Genomic DNA, 21,383 nt, shown 5'->3' with positions numbered 1-21,383 from the left:
AGGCAGGAACCGGCGATCTGGATGTGTACGTGCAGGTCACAGGGGATGTGATGGCTTAGCTTGGGCTCAGAGGCCTGACATTCCTGTCTTCTTATATTAATAAGAAAAATAAAATGAAATAGTGATAAAGTGTTGGGACAGCGAGAATTTTGGTGGATGGTATGGAGAGATAATGGGTGATGTTTCTCAGGGCTGCTTCGAGCGGGATTATGGGCAGCGTGGGAGCCTAGAGTGGGAGAGATTAAGCTGAAGGAAGATTTTGTGGTAAGGCGTGATATTGTGGGGCTGTTAGAAGGAACATTTGTCATTTAGAATTATTGGTGATGGCCTGGAAACAGTTTTGTATGAATTAAAAAACTAAATGGAATAAGAGAAGGAGAAAAACAGGTATAAAAGCTCTAAGAATTGGGATGACTCAGGACATCTGATTAGAGAGTGCCTAAGGAGATTCAGCATAGTCCTGCCAGCAAAGATTATTTATTTATTTAAAGAGTTAAGAGTGGCAGTTTGGGGATAGCACCAGGAGATGTCAGCTGTGGTGGCTTGGAGAAACAGTGTAAACTGGCGGTGTAAACAAGAGCAGGGTATGAGTAGTTGAGAACGGTGAACAGAAGTATGACTAGACAGAAGATAATAGGGATGAAAAGTTTTTTGGGGGCACAGTCTAAGTTGGTCTGGTGTCTGGAATGAGACTGGGGCCTAATAAAAAGGAACATCTATACAGAAGCTCAAATGGGCTGTACCCTGTAGCATTCTGAGGACAGGTCTGACTTCTGAGAAGGGAAAGTGGTAAAAGTATTGTCCAGTCCTTTTTAAGTTGGTGGCTGAGCTTGGTGAGGTGTGTTTTTAAAAGACCTTTAGTCTGTTCTACTTTTCTTGAAGATGGAGGACCATAAGGGATATAAAGGTTTCACTGAATACTAGGAGCCTGAAAAACTGCTTGGCTGATTTGACTAATAAAGGCTGGTCTGTTATCAGACTGTATAGAGGTGGGAAGGCTAAACTGAGGAATTACGTCTGACAGAAGGGAAGAAATGACTGTGGTGGCCTTCTCAGACCCTGTGGGAAAGGCTCTACCTATCCAGTAAAAGCGTCTACCTAGATTAAGAGGTATTTTAATTACGTGACTCGGGGCATGTTGAGTAAAGCTAATTTGCCAGTCCTGGATGGGGGCAAATCCTCGAGCTTGATGTGTAGGGAAGAGAGGGGGCCTGAATAATCCCTGAGAAGTAGTAGAATAGCAGATGGAACACTGAGAAGTGATTTCCTTGAGGATAGATTTCCATGATGGAAAGGAAATGAGAGGTTCTAAGAGGCGGGCTAGTGGCTTGTACTATAGCATAGCCTGCCTTTGCTGGTGTGTGGCCTGGTGGAACTGCCATCAATAAATCAAGCGTGATCAGAGTGAGGAACAGGAAAGAAGGAAATATGGGGAAATGGGATGAATGTCAGGTGGACCAGAGAGATAGAGTCATGGGGGTCAGGTGTGGTATCAGGAATAATGTGGGAGGCTGGATTGAAGTCCTGGCCAGGAACAATGGTAATTGTGGGACTTAACAAAGAGTGAGTACAGCTGAAGGAGCTAGGGAGCAGAAAGTATATGCAACAGGTATGAGGAAGAAAACAGATCCTGGGTTTCGGCACCAAATTTCATGCCCGTCCATGTGAAGAGACCACCAAACAGGCTTTGTGTAAGCAATAAAGCTGTTTATTTCACCTAGGTGCAGGTGGGCTGAGTCCAAAAAGACAGTCAGCAAAGGGAGATAGGGGTGGGGCCGTTTTATAGGATTTGGGTTGGTAAGGGAAAAGGGGGGGTTGTTCTCTGGCAGGCAGGAGTGGGGGTCACAAGGTACTCAATGGGGGAACTTTTGAGCCAGGATGAGCCAGGAGAAGGAATTTCACAAGACAATGTCATCAGTTAAGGCAGGAACAGGCCATTTTCACTTCTTTTGTGGTGGAATGTCATCAGTTAAGGTAGGAACTGGCTATCTGGATGTGTACATGCAGGTCACAGGGGTTATGATGGCTTAGCTTGGGCTCAGAGGCCTGACAGTGTGGTGGAGATAGCTGGGGAGAGGTAGAGGGTGGCATAAGAATGGGAACAAGAATAAGAATGCATATAAAAGTAAAGAATAGGACTTCATCAGGGTGAAAGTATTGGAGGGTACCCTGTCAGCAAAGATCATCTATCCACTTTAAGAGAGACTTAAGGGTGGCGGTTTGAGGTAAAACCAGGAGATATCAGTTATGATGGTTTGAAGGAAAAGTGTAAACTGGCAGTGTAAACAAGGGCAGGATATTTAGGAGTAGTTGAGAATAATGAATAGGAGTGTGGCTATACAGAAGATAGTAGGGATGACAAGTTTTTGGGGTGCAGTTCAAGTTGGGCTGGTGTCTGGAATGAGACTGGGGCCTAATAAAAAGGAGCATCCACACAGGAGCTCAAATGGGCTATACCCTGTTTGTAGCGTCCTGAAGACAGGCCATAATTCTGAGAAGGGCAACTGGTAAAAGTATTGTCCATTACTTTTTAAGTTGGTGGCTGAGCTTGATGAGTTGTGTTTTTAAAAGACCATTATTCCATTTTACATTTCCTGAAGATTGAGGACAGTAAGGGATATGAAGGTTCCACTGAATACCAAGAGCCTGAGAAACTGCTTGGGTGATTTGACTAATAAAGGCTAGTCCATTTTTGGACTGTATAGAGGTGGGATGGCCAAACTAAGGAATTCTGTCTGACAGAAGGGAAGAAATGACCGCGGTGACCTTCTCAGGCCCTGTGGGAAAGGCCTCTACCCATCCAGTGAAAGTGTCTACCCAGACCAAGAGGTATTTTAGTTTCCTGACTCGGGTCATGTGAGTAAAGTCAATTTGCCAGTCCTGGTCAGGGGCAAATTCTCGAGCTTGACTTATAGGGAAGGGAGGGGGCCTGAACAATCCCTGAGGAGTAGTAGAATAGCAGATGGAACACTAAGAATTGATTTCCTTGAAGATAGATTTCCACAATGGAAAGGAAATGAGAGGTTCTAAGAGGCAGGCTACCAGCTTGTAACCTACATGGAAGAGGTTATGAAATGATGACAGAATAGAATGGGCCTATGAGGCTGGAAGGAGATCCTTGGCCCAAGAACCATTTGCCTTGTTTGGGAAGAGATGGATAGTTGGAAGTTTCAGTGGGGGAGTAGGTGGGAGTAACTGATGAGAAGGAGAAAAACTTCCATGATGGACAGAAGTTGGAATGCTAACTGCTTTTTTAGCTACCTTAACATCATAAGCATTACCCTGAGCGATAGGATCTGATGCCTTTTGATGGCCCTTGCAGTGAATGGCTCCAGCTTCCTTTGGAAGTAAAGCAACCTTGAGAAGCATTTTTATTAAAGAGGCATTGATTATGGAGGACCCTTGCATAGTGAGGAAAATTATTTCTGCCCACATAACAGCATGTGGTGCAGGATATGGAAGGCATATTTAGAGTCATTATAAATATTGGTGCATAGTCGCTTTGCCAAGAGTGAGGGCTCCAATTAAGGTAATGAGTTTGGCTTGCTGAGAGGTAGTGGAGGGCGGCAGAGTGGTAGTCTCAAGGATAGATGTGGAAGATATTATAGCATAGCCTGCCTTTGCTAATGACTGTCAATTAGGCCTGGTGGAACTGCCATGGATAAGCCAAGTGTGATCAGGGTGAGGAACAGGAAAGAAGAAAATATGGGGAAATGGAGTGAATGTCAGGTGGGTCAGAGAGATACAGTCATGGGGGTCAGGTGTGGTATCCGAAATAATGTGGGGGCCAGCCTAAAACAGTAAGGTCAAGTTGTTTAGACAGAAAGGCTACAGGATGCGGTCCTGGCTCTTGTGTAAGAATTCTGACTGCACAGCCCTGTACTTTGGCTGTGTGTAATGAAAAATGGTTGGGATGAGTTAGGGAGAGCTAGTGTGGGAGCAGCTTTAGGGCTGTCTTTTAAGGAATGGAAACGGGAGTGGGGAAAGGATTTAGGATCTATGGGGTCACCTAGATTTGCTTTTGTGAGTTTATATAATGGTTTAGTCAGGATGGTAAAAGTAGGTATCTAAAGCCAGAAGTACCTAACCATGCCTAGGAAGGAAAGGAGTTGTTGTTTTGTAGAAGTGGTTGGGGTTTGGGAGATTAGCCAGACATGATCAGCAGGGAGAGCACATGTGTTTTCAGGAAGAATTATGCTGAGATAGGTAATGGATGAGGAAGAAATTTGGGCTTGACTGAGGTGATGGGGGCTGTCCGTGAAGCCTTGTGGCAGTATAGCCCAGGTAATTTGCTGAGCCTGATGGGTGTCAGAGTCAATCCAAGTGAAAGCGAAGACAGGCTGAGATGAAGGGTGCAAAGGAATAGTAAAGAAAGCATGTTTGAGATCCAGAACAGAATAATGGGTTGTAGAGGGGTTGTGGAGGGAGGTATTGAGGATAGGAGAGTATATGGGTTTGGCACCGTGGGGTGGATAGGCAAACCAATTTGGTTGATAAGGCACAGATCCTGAACTAACTTGTAAGACTTGTCTGGTTTTGGACAGGTAAAATGGGGAATTGTAGGGAGAGTTTATAGGCTTTAAAAGGCCATGCTGTAACAGGCATTTGATTACAGGCTTTAATCCTTTTAAAGCATGCTGTGGGATGGGATATTGGTGTTGAGTGGGTTAAAGGTGATTAGGTTTTAATGGGATGGTAAGGGGTGCATGATCAGTTGGCAAGGAGGGAGTAGAGGTAGCCTATATTTGTGGATTAAGGTGGGGAGATACAAGGGGAGGAAGTGAAGGAGGCTTTGAACTGGAGAAAAGGGCCGCAATGAGGTGTGGCTATAGTCTAGGAATAGTCAAGGAAGCAGATAATTTAGTTAAAATGTCTCAGCCTAATAAGGGAGCTGGGCAGGTGTTGATAACTTAAAAGGAATGCATAAAATAATATTGTCCAAGTTGGCATCAGAGTTGGGGAGTTTTAAGAGGTTTAGAAGCCTGGCCGTCAATATCCACAACAGTCATGGAGGCAAGGGAAACATGCCCTAGAAAAGAAGGCAATGTGGAGTGGGTAGCCTCCATATTCATTAAGAAGGAGACGGACTTACTTTCCACTGCAAGAGTTACCCAAATTGTCTGTGATGGTCCAGGAGGCTTCAGAGGTGATTGGGGAGTGTCAGTCTTCAGCCACTAAGCTGAGAAGACCTGGGAAGGAGTCAGTCAGAGAGCCCTGTGCCAGACTTCCAGGGGCTTTGGGAGTAGCTGCCAGGTGAGTTGGACAGTTCGATTTCCAGTGGGGTCCTGCACAGATGGGACATGGCTTATGAGGAATCCAGGGCTGCAGGCATTCCTTGGCCCAGTGGCCAGATTTCCGGCACTTGAAGCAAGATCCTGAGGGAGGAGGTCCTTAAGGAATGCCAGACCGCTGTGGCTTAGGCGTTTTGAAGTTCTTGTGGCTGGGGTTTCTCTTACAGCACAGGCATGTAATTGAAACTCCTCTGTTATTGCACATCTTGAAGGTGAGGTTGATTAATTCCTGTTGTGGGGTTTGAGGGCCTGATTCTAATTTTTGAAGCTTTTTTTTTTTTTAATGTCAGGAGCTGACTGGGTGATAAAATGCATATTGAGAATAAGATGGCCTTCTGGCCCCTCTGGGTCTAGGGTGGTAAAGATCTAAGGGTTGTGGCCAAATGGGCCATGAACTGGGCTGGGTTTTTATATTTGATGAAAAAGACCCTAAACACTAATTGATTTGGGAGAGGTTGGGTAAAGAAAAAGGAGCATTAACCTTGACTATGCCTTTAGCTCCAGCCACCTCTTTAAGAGGAAATTATTGGGCAGGTGGGGGAGGGCTAGTCACGGAACGAAACTGTAAGCTGGACTGGGTATGAGGAGGGGAGGTGATAGGAGAATTACAGGGTGGGGGAGCGGAGTCTGAGGAAGAATTAGAGCCTGATTCAGCCTGGCAGGGAGTGATCTGAGGAGGAGCAGTCTGGGGAGGAGGGGAGAGGTCAGATGGGTCAGTAGAAAAGGAAGATTGAAAAGACTCAGTGATGCTTGGGGTTGGGACTGAGGGGACAGGCGAGAGGGAAAGAAGGATTTGGGAGGAGTCGCATTGGGAACGGAGACTTGGGAGGGACAAATGCGTAAAAGCATGCCTGGACGTCAGGCACCTCAGACCATTTGCCCATTTTATGACAAGAATTATCTAGATCTTGTACAATGGAGAAATTGAAAGTGCGTTTTCTGGCTATTTGGAACTATTGTCGAGTTTGTATTGAGGTCAAGCAGCATTGCAGAAGAAAATAAGGCATTTAGGTTTTAGGTCAGATGTGAGTTGAAGAGGTTTTAAGTTTTTGGAACACAGGCCAAGGGAGAAGAAGGAGGAATGAAGGGCGGAAGGTTGCCTATAGTGAAGAAGGCAAGCCCAGAGAAAAGAAAGGGTAGAGACAAGGAGAGAAGGGGTGGGGGGTACTTGCCCCCCCCCAAGAAAGTGGTACTTGCCACTAAGGTGAAGGATCAAGGCAGGCGTCCCTGTGGTGATCAGATACCTCTGAAATGTGAGTGAATAATCAGGCAGGTGTCCCCACAGTGATTAAACACCAAGGGAAGACTGTCTTCCCGAGTCCGTCACTGGTGCCGGTGTTTTGGGTTCACAGATAAAATGCGTCTCCTCTGTTTCTACCAGAAAAGGAAAGGAACTGAAATTAATAGAAGGGAGAGATTCAAGGGTGGTGCCAAGATTGAAAGGAGAAAGAGGTTGAGGGATAGTGAGAGAGGCTGGAGAAGGGTAAAAAGAGCCTGCTTACCCAATTTAAAATTGGTGAGATGTTCCTTGGGCTGGTTGGTCTGAGGACCAGAGGTCATAGGTGGATCTTTCTCATGGAGCAAAGAGCAGGAGGACAGGGGATTGATCTCCCAAGGGAGGTCCCCCAATCCGAGTCACAGCACCAAATTTCATTCGCGTCCGTGTGAAGAGACCACCAAACAGGCTTTGCGTAAGCTAGGAAATAAAGCTTTGTTTATTATCCTGGGTGCAGGCAGGGATGGGGGTCACAAGGTGCTCAGTGGGGGAGCTTTTGAGCCAGGAGAAGGAATTTCACAAGGTAATGTCATCAAAGGCAAGAACCGGCCATTTTCACTTCTTTTGTGATTATTCAGTTACTTCAGGCCATCTGGATGTATACGTGCAGGCTTGGGCTCAGAGGCCTGACATTAGCATGCAGGCTTGGGCTCAGAGGCCTGACACAAACATGCTTTCCTGACATCTGTATTCTAAGTTGTGTGATTCATTGTTTTTAAGCTTGAATAACCTGATTTCACATATTTTTCCGTGAGTCAGAGGCATGTCTAGCTGTTAGTTTGTTATTGTCTGTACTTTTACATAGCATGCCTGCACTAGCCATCATTTTTCTACTTTGTGTTTTTAATCTTTTAACCAGTCACTATGGGAAGAGTTTTTTCCAGGAATAGTTTTTTTAGTTTTCAGTGAAAACCAGGCAAGAATGGCTATGGATCTCACAAAGACTGGCAACATTTTATTGCTATTGTTTATTTAGTTTAGTGGGTTTAAATGAAACCAGGAAGTCTGCAGCGGTTTTGATCTCTGGTCTTGCTCTCAACTATTTAAATCTTAAAAATTATTTTGCTCTATGTTTTCATAATTTTATTGCTTGTCAAAAATCAGCTGGGATACATTATAGGTTAGCATGATGACCATGTATCTTAACCATAGATGAAGCAAAGTGGTGAAAATTTCCTGAGAAGATGATTAATGTTCATGAAAAATTAACAGGACATCTGAGTTTCTTGAGACGTAAACATCATCTAACTGCTCTAGTTTGGCTTTTTTCCAAGGGAAATAAAAATATTCCCTTAGTGTCTAATGAGAGTCTGCATGGTAAGTATGAACTTTAGAAGGTTATTGTATTTAGAGTAAATCTATTGAATATTGAGCTTATTTTATTCAATCCTTATTTTTGGGTGCTTTTTACCTAAGTACCAAAAGGAAATGATCAATAAAAGTTTCTTTCCTGACTCACATCCCTTCTAGCTACTGCTCCCTCTCTCAGCAATCCAGTTCCTTTCCTCTCATTCTCTCAAATCAACCATCTTTTGCCCACAGCACACCACTAAAAGTTTCCAGGTTCAGCAGTGACCATGTTATTGTTCAGTTCTCACTCTTCAATGGGCTTGACCAATAAGCAGCTCTTAGTACAGCTGATCATTCACTTTACTGAAACATTTTTTTCCACTTATCTGTTTTTCTCCATATTTTCTGGCTATTTTTACTCAGTCTATTTTTGTTGTTCCTTATCATCCCCATGAGCTCTAAGTATTACAACATACCAGTGTTCATTTATTCAACCTCTCTTCCTCTCTAGCTGTACACATTTCTCTGGTAGTCTCTCTCATCTTATTGATGCATCCATATGCTTCATGTCCCAAGTTTACATTCCTAGCCCAGATTTTAACTCTATAATTCAGGCTTATATATCCAGAACATTTAGGCCTTTGGCTTTTACTTTGATTAATAAAGGACTTGTGGGAGAGTGTGAATGGAGAAATGACATGATATGGCTTACTTTTCAACAGGATCACTCTGGCTGCTGTGTTAAGAGTAGAAGAGGGGAAGCAAGTGCAGAAACAGGGGGTCCAGTTAGGAGCTGTTGCAGTCATCCAGTCAAGGGATGATGATGATTTTGACCAGGGCGGTGATAGTGGAAGTGGTGAGAAGTTGTCATATTCTGAATATATTTTAAAGTCAGAGTTAACAAAATGTATTCCATTTATTGTGTATGTAATGTGAAAGGAAGTGAAGTCAAGGCTGACTCCAGAGTTTTTGGTCCGAGCAACTGGAATTTCATTAACTGAGATAGGGAAGGTTGGGGTTGGAGAGAAGGTTCTGATGGAAATTTGTGCAACTCCACTTAGGAAGTGTTATTTTGAGATGACACTTAGAGTGCTTTCATTAAATATTTATTGAGCAAATGACTGGCATCTCAGCCCTGCCTTCCACGACCAGTTATTTCTATATGTAGAGGCTTTGTGTTTCACCTCTCCTTGTCTTTGGGTTTGTGGAGTAGTAGTTACATGGCTGGTAATCAAAGCAAAGTGAATCTGCGGATAAAATTACCCCATATACAGACGCAAACAGATTTTTTTTTTTTTTAATGATGAGCCCCAACTCTAACTTCCTCCTATCACACTGAGACCTGGGTTTTTCCAGTGTTGTGATCAAAAATGGGCTTACTTCTGAAGGTAATCTCTGTTTGAAGGCAGTGGGACTTTGGCTTCATGTTTTGTTTGGTCAGTTCCTAAACAGCTACCTCATCCACTTGTCACTTTTCAAAAATGTGTTGACATCTTTTTATCGTTCTTATCACTCCCCATGTTATTTTTGCCATTGTGGCTCTATTTTTATATCTCTAAATTGTTATTTTAGTATTCTGTTCGCCTAAGGGACCTGAGATAAATGCACATGTTCAATCCAAGTCAATAAAAATTCCACTTGCATATTCTTCCAGAATCTTTCTTTTTAATATTGAATATATTTTTCATTCAAATATACACTTAAACACTTTTTTCTTTCATATAAACACAAAAGCATTAAAGTTTTAATTTGTCAAAATGTTTACTGTCATGATGTTGCATTAATTGTAGAAGATTCGGTGCTCCACGTTATCTCCTCTCAGACATTTAGAACAATCTTCAGTTGTGAAATCGCATGAGCTCCTAGCATAATAGTCTCTGGAGTATTTTGGACACTAAATAAATATTTCTTGAGTGAATAAATAAATTCTCGAAGAGCTGCCCACCTTTGACGTCTTTATTCATTCTCAGGTTAATTCTCCTATATTTTTCTTCCAATATTTACTATTCAATTGATATTATAATATTTATTCAACTGATAGCCTCTATGTGTAAGGTGCTGTGGAATATATAATAATGATTTAGAAATAGTTCTTGATCTCAAGACATTTACAGTTTATTAATACAGAAAAATCATGTAAAAATAAAGAGCTAGACTGTAATAAGGAGCATAAGAGTCATACTAATAATTTAAGGGTTCAGGGGAGTGAGAATTTTCTTGGCAGGAAAAATCAGAATATCTTTGTGAAATGATGGCTTTAAGATAAGCCTTGAACAGTTACTGGGATTCAACCTAAGAAATGGAAAAGAAGTCACTCTAAATGAGTACGCTAGCATGTGTGAAGATGAAGGGACGATAAAATGTATTAGTTGGTAAGTATTCATTTAGCTCGATTAGAGTAAAAAAAGGAGAAACGTGGTCTATAAAGCCAGAAAGAATTTGAAACAGATGTGCTTGGCCATAGGCAATAGGACAGAAAGAATATGAGTGTTTTTTCACAGGGGGACACAAAAGGTTAATCAATAGGAGATTGCTGTGATCAGACATTTTCTTTGGGAAGCCTGTTGGAAAGAAATGAAAGGTGATTGAATGTTGGCAAGAGAAATAAGTGGTATCAGAGAGATTTGAGTCTCTGAGAAGGATGTAGTTTCTATTTCCAGATATATGGGAATTAGAAGGAGAAGATAGTTTTGGAAGTATTAATAGGATAATAGTCATTTTAGATATAGTAAATTTAGAGTGAATTTCAGGTATAAATGTCTAACAGGCAGTAGAAAATATGAAACTAAGAACTTGGGAAGAAAGGGTTAAAATAAAGACTTAACAAAAATGATTAAAGAAGATCATATTATGTGATCACTTTCTCAGATTTAACACATTTAGTTATTGAAAAGTTGCTATTTTGGAATCATTTTTAATTTTTATTAAAATGCACTTCTTTACAAACAAAAAATGCAGCTTGTAATTTTTTATATTGAATAAATTCATATTTATTCAAAAATAATGTGCAGTTACATCATTTTTATATTTAATTCCCAAACATATGACAAGTTACAAATATCTTTTTATATTTTGTGGGACTGTTATAAAATTATTAGTCATTTGTGCACAGTAAAAACACAATGCCATATTGAAGAAATAATTGGAAGGTAAAGGTTATATTTTCTCCAGAATATTAAAATACATATTTCTCCAGATCTGTTGTTACAGTCAAATTGTCACTTTTTATTTTTCTTATCCTTAGACTTAGGTGAATGTGTATTCTAGAATTTATATTAAGGTCGACATGATCCAAACTTTATTTTTATGTCAAAGAAACCAGATAGATTCAGCAACATTTTAATGTTTACGGTTAAATTAAAATTTCAAAATACTTAAAATTATTATCATAGCAAAGGCTTGTGATAAATTTTAAAGCATAGATGTGTATGAAATGATTATAAGAGTTCTTGTTTTCTCTGTCTTCAATTATACTTCACAAGTTAGTATTCCTAAAATTTAATTTTATAATCTCTTCAATGAGAAAAAAAAGCACAAATATCTGTCTTTTTATTTTTTATGTGTGTATTTATTTATTTATTTTGAGACAGAATCTCACTCTGTCGCCCAGGCTGGACTGCAGTGGTGCAATCTCAGCTCGCTGCAACCTCTGCTGCCTGAGTTTAAGCGATTCTCCTGCCTCGGCCTCCCAAGTAGCTGGGATTACAGGCACCTGCCACCATGCCCAGCTAATTTTTGTATTTTTTTTTTTTTTTGAGATGGAGTCTCGCTCTGTCGCCCAGGCTGGAGTGCAGTGGCATGATCTCAGCTCACTGCAACCTCCACCTCCTGGGTTCATGCCATTCTCCTGCCTCAGCCTCCTGAGTATCTGGGACCACAGGCATCTGCCACCACGCCTGGCTAATTTTTTGTATTTTTAGTAGAGACAGGGTTTCACCATCTTGGTCAGGCTTGTCTTGAACTCATGACCTTGTGATCCACCTGCCCCAGCCTCCCAAAGTGCTGGTATTACAGGTGTGAGCCACTGCGCCCAGCCATGTTTTTATTTTAATATTAATATGTGCTTAACTACACATATTACACTGTAACTTTTTTAACTGAAAAATTGCCATAAGCATATCTTTTTATTCATGTTTTAGGAGGAACAATAGAGCTATAGATATCAATACTTGTATTATTTCTTCCCTTTGAGATGTTTTCTAAAACAAAAAGACAGTGAGAAAACAATGAATCAACACAATGTGATTTAGACAATATTAGTGAATCTGGATATTTTTTATGCAAAGATACTAAAATGTGACTCTAAGATCTTCATTCATGTTTTCAAACCACATATACTGAATTCATTCTTTATGTTATTCTGTGAAGCCTCCTTGCAAATATGAGGTTACATGCTTAAAGACTGTTAAAGTCTGTCTTAGTTTGGAGAAGTATCATTGACTTATAAAGACCTCATTTCCAAGAGGTTGAGAGAAACAGTATTTTGTTTTATCCATTCAAAACCAGACTAGCATTTGAAGATATATTGCTACCTTGGACTGGTACTTACAAGAGAGGTTTACAGTTTCCTATGAATCCCAATGTGATATTAAACATTGTGTGTAATTACCTTTTACAGTATCTGAAAGAATTGAATAGAGATATGAATATTTGGCAAAATATGTATTTTATTTTAGAATGCATTATGAGATTAACTCAAGCCACATGTACCCTCAGGCACACAAGGACAAACATTCTATGCCTTCCATTCTGATATCTTCTTGGCTATAGGTCATCTTTTCATAACCTGAGATCTAGTTCACAGTGAAGGACATCCAGTAGCATGTGGACAATCAGATTGGTAGCTCAGATCTCTGTTGGGTATCTTGCATTCCGAGAGCTACAACTTTTATTTTACAGAGACTCTGGTCAGCCTTCAGTAGTATATACTTAAATTGTGGGTGGTTTTTGCAGATAATATTTTACTTGGAGATTTACAGATGTCAAAACTGTTTGCTTTCAGAGTTATTAAAAATCACAGTGTGGGCTGGGTGTGGTAGCTCATGCCTGTAATCTCAGCAGTTTGGGAGGGTGAGGTGGATGGATCATATGAGGCCAAGAGTTTGAGACCAGCCTGGGCAACATTGTGAAACCCAAACTCTACTAAAAACACAAGAGAAATAGCTGGGCATGGTGGCACACGCCTGTAATCCCAGCTGCTTGGGAAGCTGAAGCAGGAGAATCGCTTGAACCTGGGAGGCAGAGGTTGCAGTGAGCCAAGATCGCGCCACTACACTCCAGCCTGGGTGACAGAGTGAGACTCTCAACAACAACAACTCTCAACAACTCTCAGCAACTCTCAACAACAACAACAAAAGTTACAACAACAACAACAACAAAAGTTACAATGTAAATAAAACAAGTACAGAATCACACTTATAAATAAAATAAAATAGTTTTAATAATACAAATGTTTAAACAATGTTACTTAAAAATATTTCAATTTTAATATTTTATACTACTGTTAGCAGTAATAATCCTATAAGAAACACTGATTGTAAAGTAGTAGCTTGAACATTCCATGGTACATTAATTCCAATCATTGGACATAGATTATGTGCTTTTAGTTTGTTCATAATTTATTATGAATCAATGACAAATACCTACCTTTATATTTAGTGTTTTCACTGATTTTTCAGGCTACCTTTGCTTTTTGCCTAATGAGTTGTTAACATAAGATCTGGTACATTTATCTTCATTTATTTCTCTCCTTATAGCATCCCCACAAGACCTACATTAACTAGTCAACACAGTGAGCTCTGAAGTCTTGGACTTGCTTTATGTAACCCAATCGCTAATCACAGGGCCCTTCCACTGCCGTTTTCTTTCACCTGTGCCATAACTTCAGCCTCTGTTTCCTTTTAATTCATATTGTGGCGTACCAGTTCTACTAATGATCAACACATGCCTTTTTTCCTCCTATTTCATTTGATTTCTTATTCAGCTGTCACCCATTTTATGTATCTTTGCTTTAATAGAGACCGTGACCTGCAATAATTAAGAATTAAGAGACCTGGATCCACATTTTGTCTTGTCTTTTTATTGGGCAAGTCAATATTTTAAGCCTTAATTACTCAATTTTCTTATCTATAAAAAAACAACTCTGTAAAGTTATTGTAGATTTTGAAAATAAATCACTTAACACTTCCCGTGACACATGGTACTTGATAAAAGCTGGATAGTCACAGGCAGATGGTCCCTTACCCATAGCCCTTAGTTTAGATGCATTTTTAGAATTCAGAATTTATGGACTTTAAAAGGTATGCATATTTCATATTGTACTTAATATATCTAACAGGATGTTAGTCAGCATCTCAAACAAGTTGATAATTCTGTAGGACAATGCTTATGTGTGAATTTTTACACAGAAATATTAGCTTCCCATTAATTCAAGTCAGATATTGTTACCAAATGAGTTATGAAAAAACCATTATTCAGATTTTGGAATTGAGGATAAGTGAGTGGAAATCCAGAAAACAAGAAGAAATTTTTCATTTTTCTTATTGTAAACTAAATTTTATTCTTTCATTTTGATTACTTGGATGTTTTCTAGGTTTCCTAAATATGGGACCACAAGCACTTTTTTTTACCTACACTTCCACAACTCATCCCCTTCCCCAGATACCCTCACCACTCCAGATTTCTTCTGATAATTAAGGGAGGGAATGAAATAGAGTTATTTCTGTAGGAGCATAATTGTTGGGCATGGAAAATTAATGTCACATTAAGAATTTTTTTCTCCCTGGAATTTGTTAGGGTAAGTATATAATATCTAGGGAAAAAATGACACAAAAAAGCATTAGTTTTTGTTTCTTCCTTTGTGATTAAAAACTGGCTTTTCTTATATATATATATTTTAACTTAGAAGATGTTTTAGCAAGATTTGTAGTTAAATGAAATACACTAGCAATTTTAACGTGTGTAATTTATTGTTTTATATAAGTATTTTGGGTTTTAGAGAAATGTAGATTGTCTTATTGACCTGTTGACATTGATTTTTTTTCTTCCACTAATAAGGATCTATATAGATTTTAGTCTGTTCCTTCCTGTTATCTATTGATTTGGGGGACTTGCTATCAATATAAAAGTTGTAATTGAATTATAGTTTCATATTATGTAATTATTAATCACAATTGATTCTAGTATTTTTTTTTAGTGTCCAACTGAAACCAAAGCAACATTTGGGGTTCATCTTAAAATAGTAGGAGACTGGACAGGTATGTAGAACATACAGTTTTAAGATACATTCTTTGAAAATAATGGAATGTAATAATTTAAATGTGTTTTAATATAACTACCAGCATGTATAGAGTTGTGTATGTGTTTCAAGCTGTTCTGGTTTTTTTTTTTTTTTTTTTTTTGCTTGTGCAGTTTTGACATCTATGTTTTCTCTTTTAAGATGCATTTTTGCAATCAGAATACCTTTGATATCAGTAATTATTAATAATATATTGTTCAGTGTGCTTGCAAATCATAGGTTTCTACCTACTTGTCAGGTGTGCTGGCAATAGTGGGAATGCTGAAATATGTTTCTTAGAAAACATGAGTCAAAATAGTCAACACCTGATATTGAGATCACACAAATCTTCCAGTTCTTGCATGACATTTTTTGTGGTGTTCTAGTATATATAGTAACTTCACAGTATCTTTGGAATAGATACTTTTAACAGCAGGCCTGTTGGTGATATTTTACTTGTCTTCAGTAAATACTTTTTATTACCTGAGAGATGCATTGTAGTGAGAGCTCTGAGTAAATAAAAGAAACATTATTCACTCTTATATTAATATTTCCTTGACCCACCAGAGTAAGTGAGTACTCAGTAAATGTTGGCTTGTTAGTTGGTTGGTTATGTTGTTGTTGCAGGAAATAATGCAGATATAAACATGAATGCGAAAGTAAATTTAAATATTCTTAAACTTAGGTGCTAAACAAGGAGTTGGTATGTAAAATCTGTAGGGAACCAGAAAAATGTAGATTAAATGTGGTCTAGGGCTGTAAGAGAAGCTTCACAGAAAAGACAGAATTTGAACTGAAGCTTAGAAGTCAGACAAATGAAGAAAGATGTAGGTAATTTAAGTGAAAGTTACAGTGTTGACAAAAATCAGGAAAGGCAATGGTTAACTCTCTTTGGAAAGGATGAATCCAATCAGTCTTTAATCCCTTAAACAAAAGCAAAGTCAATCAAACAAAATGAAACAAAGACAAAGTCAATCAAACAAAAGCAATGATTTTGTTCTGGGTAGTAGCATAGAAAAGCCATTTAGGGCCAGCTTAGTGAAGATTATGAATGCCTCAGCAAAATATTAGAGTAACCAAGGGACTTTAGGGAATTTTTGAAGCATTTGAAGCACTATGATGAAAACGGTATTAATTAAGTTGCTAGTTGGGCAGACTAAAATCAGGGGAAGACTTGAAGGTACTTAAAGGCAGAGGGGAAGGAGGCAGTGGAGGGGTGGGGATGGAAATTGGAAGTAATGGATTTGTGAACACAAGTTAAGAAGGTAGCATTAGAAGGAAGAACCTAATTTCTGTAAAAACCAGGGAAGGATAAGATGTTGGATAATAAGAAAGATGTGTTTTGAAATGAGGAGAACAATAGTTTATATAAGGAGGTTATTTCATATAGTTAAAAAAAGTAGTGGTATGTATAAAATGTAACGTCTTTAGAAAGGGTAGCCAGCTTGGAATTGGAGACTTAAAAAAAAGGAAGGAAATCTGCAACATAGGATTTAATGGGCAAACATCTAAGTGAATTGAAAAGATCTTTGAGCAGTAATAACTCATTCAGAGTCATGAGAAACCAGGCTTACATGGATAATTTTCAGATGGTAGCAATGAAAAGAGATCATGGTCGTCCTCTGATAGACATACACTGGTGGAGTATGAACATATGAATAATCACAATATGCCCAATATAAGTTGATATAATCACAGTGTTTTTTTTGCTACTGTTTTGGAAATAAAGAATAAGGAAAGTTCTTTTCTGGTGAGAATCCCAATATAGTAGGAATTAAATTCAGTCATGAGTGGTAAATTGATAGAATTCTCTATCTGAAAGAAAACATACAATGAAAACATAATTTAATTCATAAGATTAAGCAGAAACTCATGATGGTTTATTATTAGCTATTGTTACTGAGTTTTTTCACAAAGTTATTTTCTATTACCAGTAGCTCATTAAAATAAATGATGTCTTACTATTTTAATCATCTCTATTAGGAACACTTAATAGTGTTAATTTTATTCTCCCTTTTTAATGTACTATGCCACTGAGAGAAACAAGATCATTCTATTCAGAGAGTTCAGTTCCAGTCAGATACTTTTCAATTAATAGACCTTCTTTGTTGTTGACTTGAAATATTTGTTGACTTGGAAAAAATATAAGCAGTCACGCAGAGAACACCTAAATGTCATTGTCTGACACTTTAGTTCAAAGAGATTTAGCTGCCTTACAACAGTGAGATTACAACTATTGAAGGAAAAGTAGGAGCATTACCTTTGAAATCAAGAATCGTTGGTTTTTATTCTAAAAGAATTGATTAAAACTCGGTATTAAGAGCAGTAGGTATAGGACATACCAAAGAGATACCTAAGAGGTTGAATATAAAAGATTTATTTTTTTAAAACTGACTTAGAGATATTTAATATGACTTTTTATTTGCTGAAATATGTTCTGCATTGGCAGCGTACAGGGACTAAAGAGCAGGTTTAAAATAGCTCCATGAATGATCTCTCCAAGACTAATCAACTATACCTAGCTATAGAGTGCTGGAGGAGCAAGGGAAGCAGCTATGCAGCACAAGACAAAGAAGCACCAAGTCTCATATTTGTTGTCTAGATTTTCATTTTCACCAGATCTCTAATTGCATCTCCTAAATATGTGAAGACCTTTTAAAGTTTAGAAGACCCTTAAAACATTTTAGACATGATTCAGCGTTTTTTCTTGAAATGATGGTAGTACAGTAGATGGAGTGGATTACCCAAGTAGATTTCTCTTTTAATTGAATGAATATCTTATTGCTCTTCTAGAAGCAGCCATTCTTTCCAGTTTCAAACATATGGTTAGAGATTATTGACTTGATTATCATTTTAAGTGTACAAAAATGTTTTGTTAATTTCTTCATTACAGATGATTAGTATTGATTAATGTCTGAGATAATGCTATACCCTTGCTTATTTTGGTGGTCTAAATAGCCACTTATTCCACAGGTGTTTGTGTTGTGCTACAACAGAATTAAATACATAACATCCACATGTAATTAATGTAAACTTTCTGCCATTGATCCCTTCAGCAGTTAATGAATTAGTAATAACTGTGAGTAAATATTCAATAAAGGACTTATAGCATGTATCACATGATGTATCTATGAATCTTGAGTATAAATTTGCATGTTGTCTACTGGAAAAGCTTTCCACAGTGAGAAGATATGGTTATATTTTAGGATTAAAAATGAGAAGACAGGGCCATATATTATCGTGGATTTGCCTCAGTCACATAATATATTGACTTCTCACAGTGCAAGTAATCTTAAATATAGGTTTAGTTAAGGACTGGGCCACAAAAGAGTTGAAAACTCTCTTATTTGTTTCTATATCACTGTTGGAGCCAGTCGTGTTATAGGCTTTATTCAGATTTTTAATGAAAAGATTAAAACAGAACATGTGTTACATGTTTAAAGTATTTTTTTCCATTTTTGGAAACTCCTTGTAAGTCAGATTATAACCACACTAAGTTATATTAATGTTATTACTTTATTATGACAACATATTTTAGGCCAATTACATCAACCACCTTACATTAGATATCACTGTGAATAGCTTTTGGTTGCTGCAAGAAGCCAATAAATAAATAAATCGTATTTGGATATATGGAATCTCATAGATTTTACATAATTCATGTTCATACAATGTAAACTTTAAACTTATAATAAATATTCATTATCAACTGCTTTATACCCAAAGGAGTGCCTGGAAGTACTTTTTGTTGTTACTGTTGCCCTGACTAGTGAATTACAATGATTAGTCATTTGTGGAAGATAATATTTAAACTACTAACTTTGGCTAATAATCAAATGTATGTTAAACAGCTACTATGTTCCAGACTGTTTATTAGTCACTGGAGATACAGCATTGAACAAAAGTGACAAAGTCTCTGCTCTTATAGAGATTGTGTTTTGGTCCACGCGCCACGGGGAGTTTATCACTTTTTTGGAGATGTTTTGGTGTGACTCTATCTCCTGCCATTTAGCCATGGTTTATAGATTGTAGTAGCCTCACCTATACCCTATGTCCTACCAGCCCCTGTGGATGGTAGTAATTTTCTTCCACTCTTTGTATTTTTTCACTGTGCTCAATTTGGCTTCTCACTTCTTCCCTCACCTGAGTCATTAGTTCCCTCTAATGAACTTCTTCCACTTAACTTATGCAGTCGTGTTTCTGCCTGGATCTGCACTGTTACACAAGGTTAGAAAAGCTCTCTGAACAGAGCCCTGAATAAAGAGGAGAAATATATGGGGGAATTGCATTTGTAGCGTACAGGGACTAAAAAACAGGTTTAAAATAGCTCCATAAATGAGATATTTTAAAAATATATATCTTAAAAAAGTTTAAGAGATAATAAAAGTAAGAGAGTATTTTATATCTGTAAAACCGTATCTTTAAAAAGTTTAAGAGACAACAAAAGTAAGAGAGGATGTGGAGCTGGTAAGTATAGACCAATCTGGCAGTATGCTTGGGTTAGGTCCTAGCGCTTGAGAGAATGTGCTTCTCTTCCCACCTCCATAGTCAGTGAAGTCATGTCTGATAGCTTCCCATCACTCACAGTGATAGTAGTTATTCCACAGAAATTGACCAACATCATTCCCATGGTGTGACTGTGTCCCCTATAATTCATATGTTGAAATTTAATCACCAGTATGATAATATTAAGAGGTAGGACTTTTAGGAGATGATTAAATCATGAGAATAAAGCCTTCATGGATTAGATTAGTGCCTTATGAAAGGGCTTGAGGGAGTTGATTCACTCTCTTCTGCTCTTCTACCATTTGTGTTCCTCCCCCTTTGCCTCTTTTGCTCTTCTGTTATGGAAGGACACAGCAGTAAGGTGCCATCTTAGAAGCAGAGAGCAGACTTTACCAGGCATCAAAGCTGCTGGTGCCTTGATCTTGTACTTCCCAGACTTTAGAACTGTGATAAATAAATTTCTGTTGTCTATAACTAATTTGTGGTATTTTGTTATAGCAGCTCTCTAACAAAGACAACCATAAAGTAGGTCTTATGTATTTATCCATCATTAGACCTGGCTATTAAACATTTGCCAGAATACCACTGGACAAATTCCAAGAAGTTTGTATGTAAAGTGAAATAAAGAAATAAGTCAGCAACTGAAAGGAGGAAATAAGGACAAGGAAGATATAAGTTAAAGATATATGATTATTTTATAATGATTATAACAATATACTAAATATGTTATAATATATTTATACACTCATTTGAATGATGAGAATGAAGTGGAGAGAGGAAGTTTTATATTGCTGGAGAGATTTAGGATATAATTCCAGGAGCAAATGGAAGATGTACAGGTTTCTGGGAAGAAAACTTGGGAGGATTTCTGGGTCAAACTGAGTGTTAGAGATATATAGAACTTGCCTAGAGTGGGGGATTATTCCAGGGAGAAAAAATAGCTTGAATGGCTCAGAAGGGTGAACTAGCTTGGAATGTCAGGAAAATGTCATGCTATTGGGAGGCCTGGCTGGGGTGGCATCCAAATATTAGGCCAAGGAAGAGCTTGTAGATCTTGCTATGAAACTTGGTCTTTTCCCAAAAGATGCTGGTGAAATATTGAGGAGTTTTAAACAGGAACTGAAATCAAATTTGCCCTTTATATGGGTCACCCTGCCAGTGTTATATCAAATAGAAAGGAAGAAGACTAGGCTGGAGGCAAATGCATCACATTAAAGATTTTTTAGTGCCAAGCAAATGGAAGACTTTATCTTTTGAGTTTTGAGAAAGGAGTGATCTATGGTTGCTGCAACAAGCCAATAAATAAATAAATAAATGGGACTGAGCAATATCACTGTTAGCCTCATAAAAATCATGTCATTAGGAAGATGCAAAGGAAAGGTCTGGCGATGGTACATATTGCTGTGAATTACTGAGTGCATTGGAGACCAGTAAGTGGAGAGAGTTAGTGTACATAAGAGGCACATAGCAAATGGGCCTATTTCTAAATTCTTCCTGTTTCTACATTTCCCCAGAACTATGAGAATGATTGGTTTTATACTGATCTGGCTTGTGATTAGCGGCAGAAGATGAATGGCAAATACAGATGCAACTACCTGTGTATATATCTGGATGGATCTGTGTCAGGATGAGGATTAACCTATTGTATCTTAAAGTATATATGCTTTGTATAATGAAACACTGTAGTTCTAGCCTCATGTGAGTCTATGTGGAAATCATTTAGGATAATGCTGAAACTTAACAT

General features: G+C 38.2%; 1 protein-coding gene across 4 annotated transcripts in view; it reads left to right on the top strand.

Moving 5' to 3' along the window:
* NOX4 (NADPH oxidase 4) overlaps positions 1 to 21,383 on the top strand; it is a 169,657-nt gene that overhangs the window by 106,687 nt on the left and 41,587 nt on the right. For all 4 annotated transcript variants that reach the window (XM_055283211.2, XM_055283208.2, XM_063642020.1 and 1 more), the window contains one exon: positions 15,053 to 15,113. In XM_055283211.2, coding sequence (XP_055139186.1) covers positions 15,053 to 15,113 — 61 coding nt within the window. The remainder of the gene's footprint in view (positions 1 to 15,052; positions 15,114 to 21,383) is intronic.

Source organism: Symphalangus syndactylus, chromosome 6 (assembly GCF_028878055.3).
Source record: "Symphalangus syndactylus isolate Jambi chromosome 6, NHGRI_mSymSyn1-v2.1_pri, whole genome shotgun sequence".
NCBI classification, from domain to species: domain Eukaryota; kingdom Metazoa; phylum Chordata; class Mammalia; order Primates; family Hylobatidae; genus Symphalangus; species Symphalangus syndactylus.
Note: the sequence above shows the minus strand (reverse complement) of the source record. Positions and strands in the feature narration are given on the sequence as shown.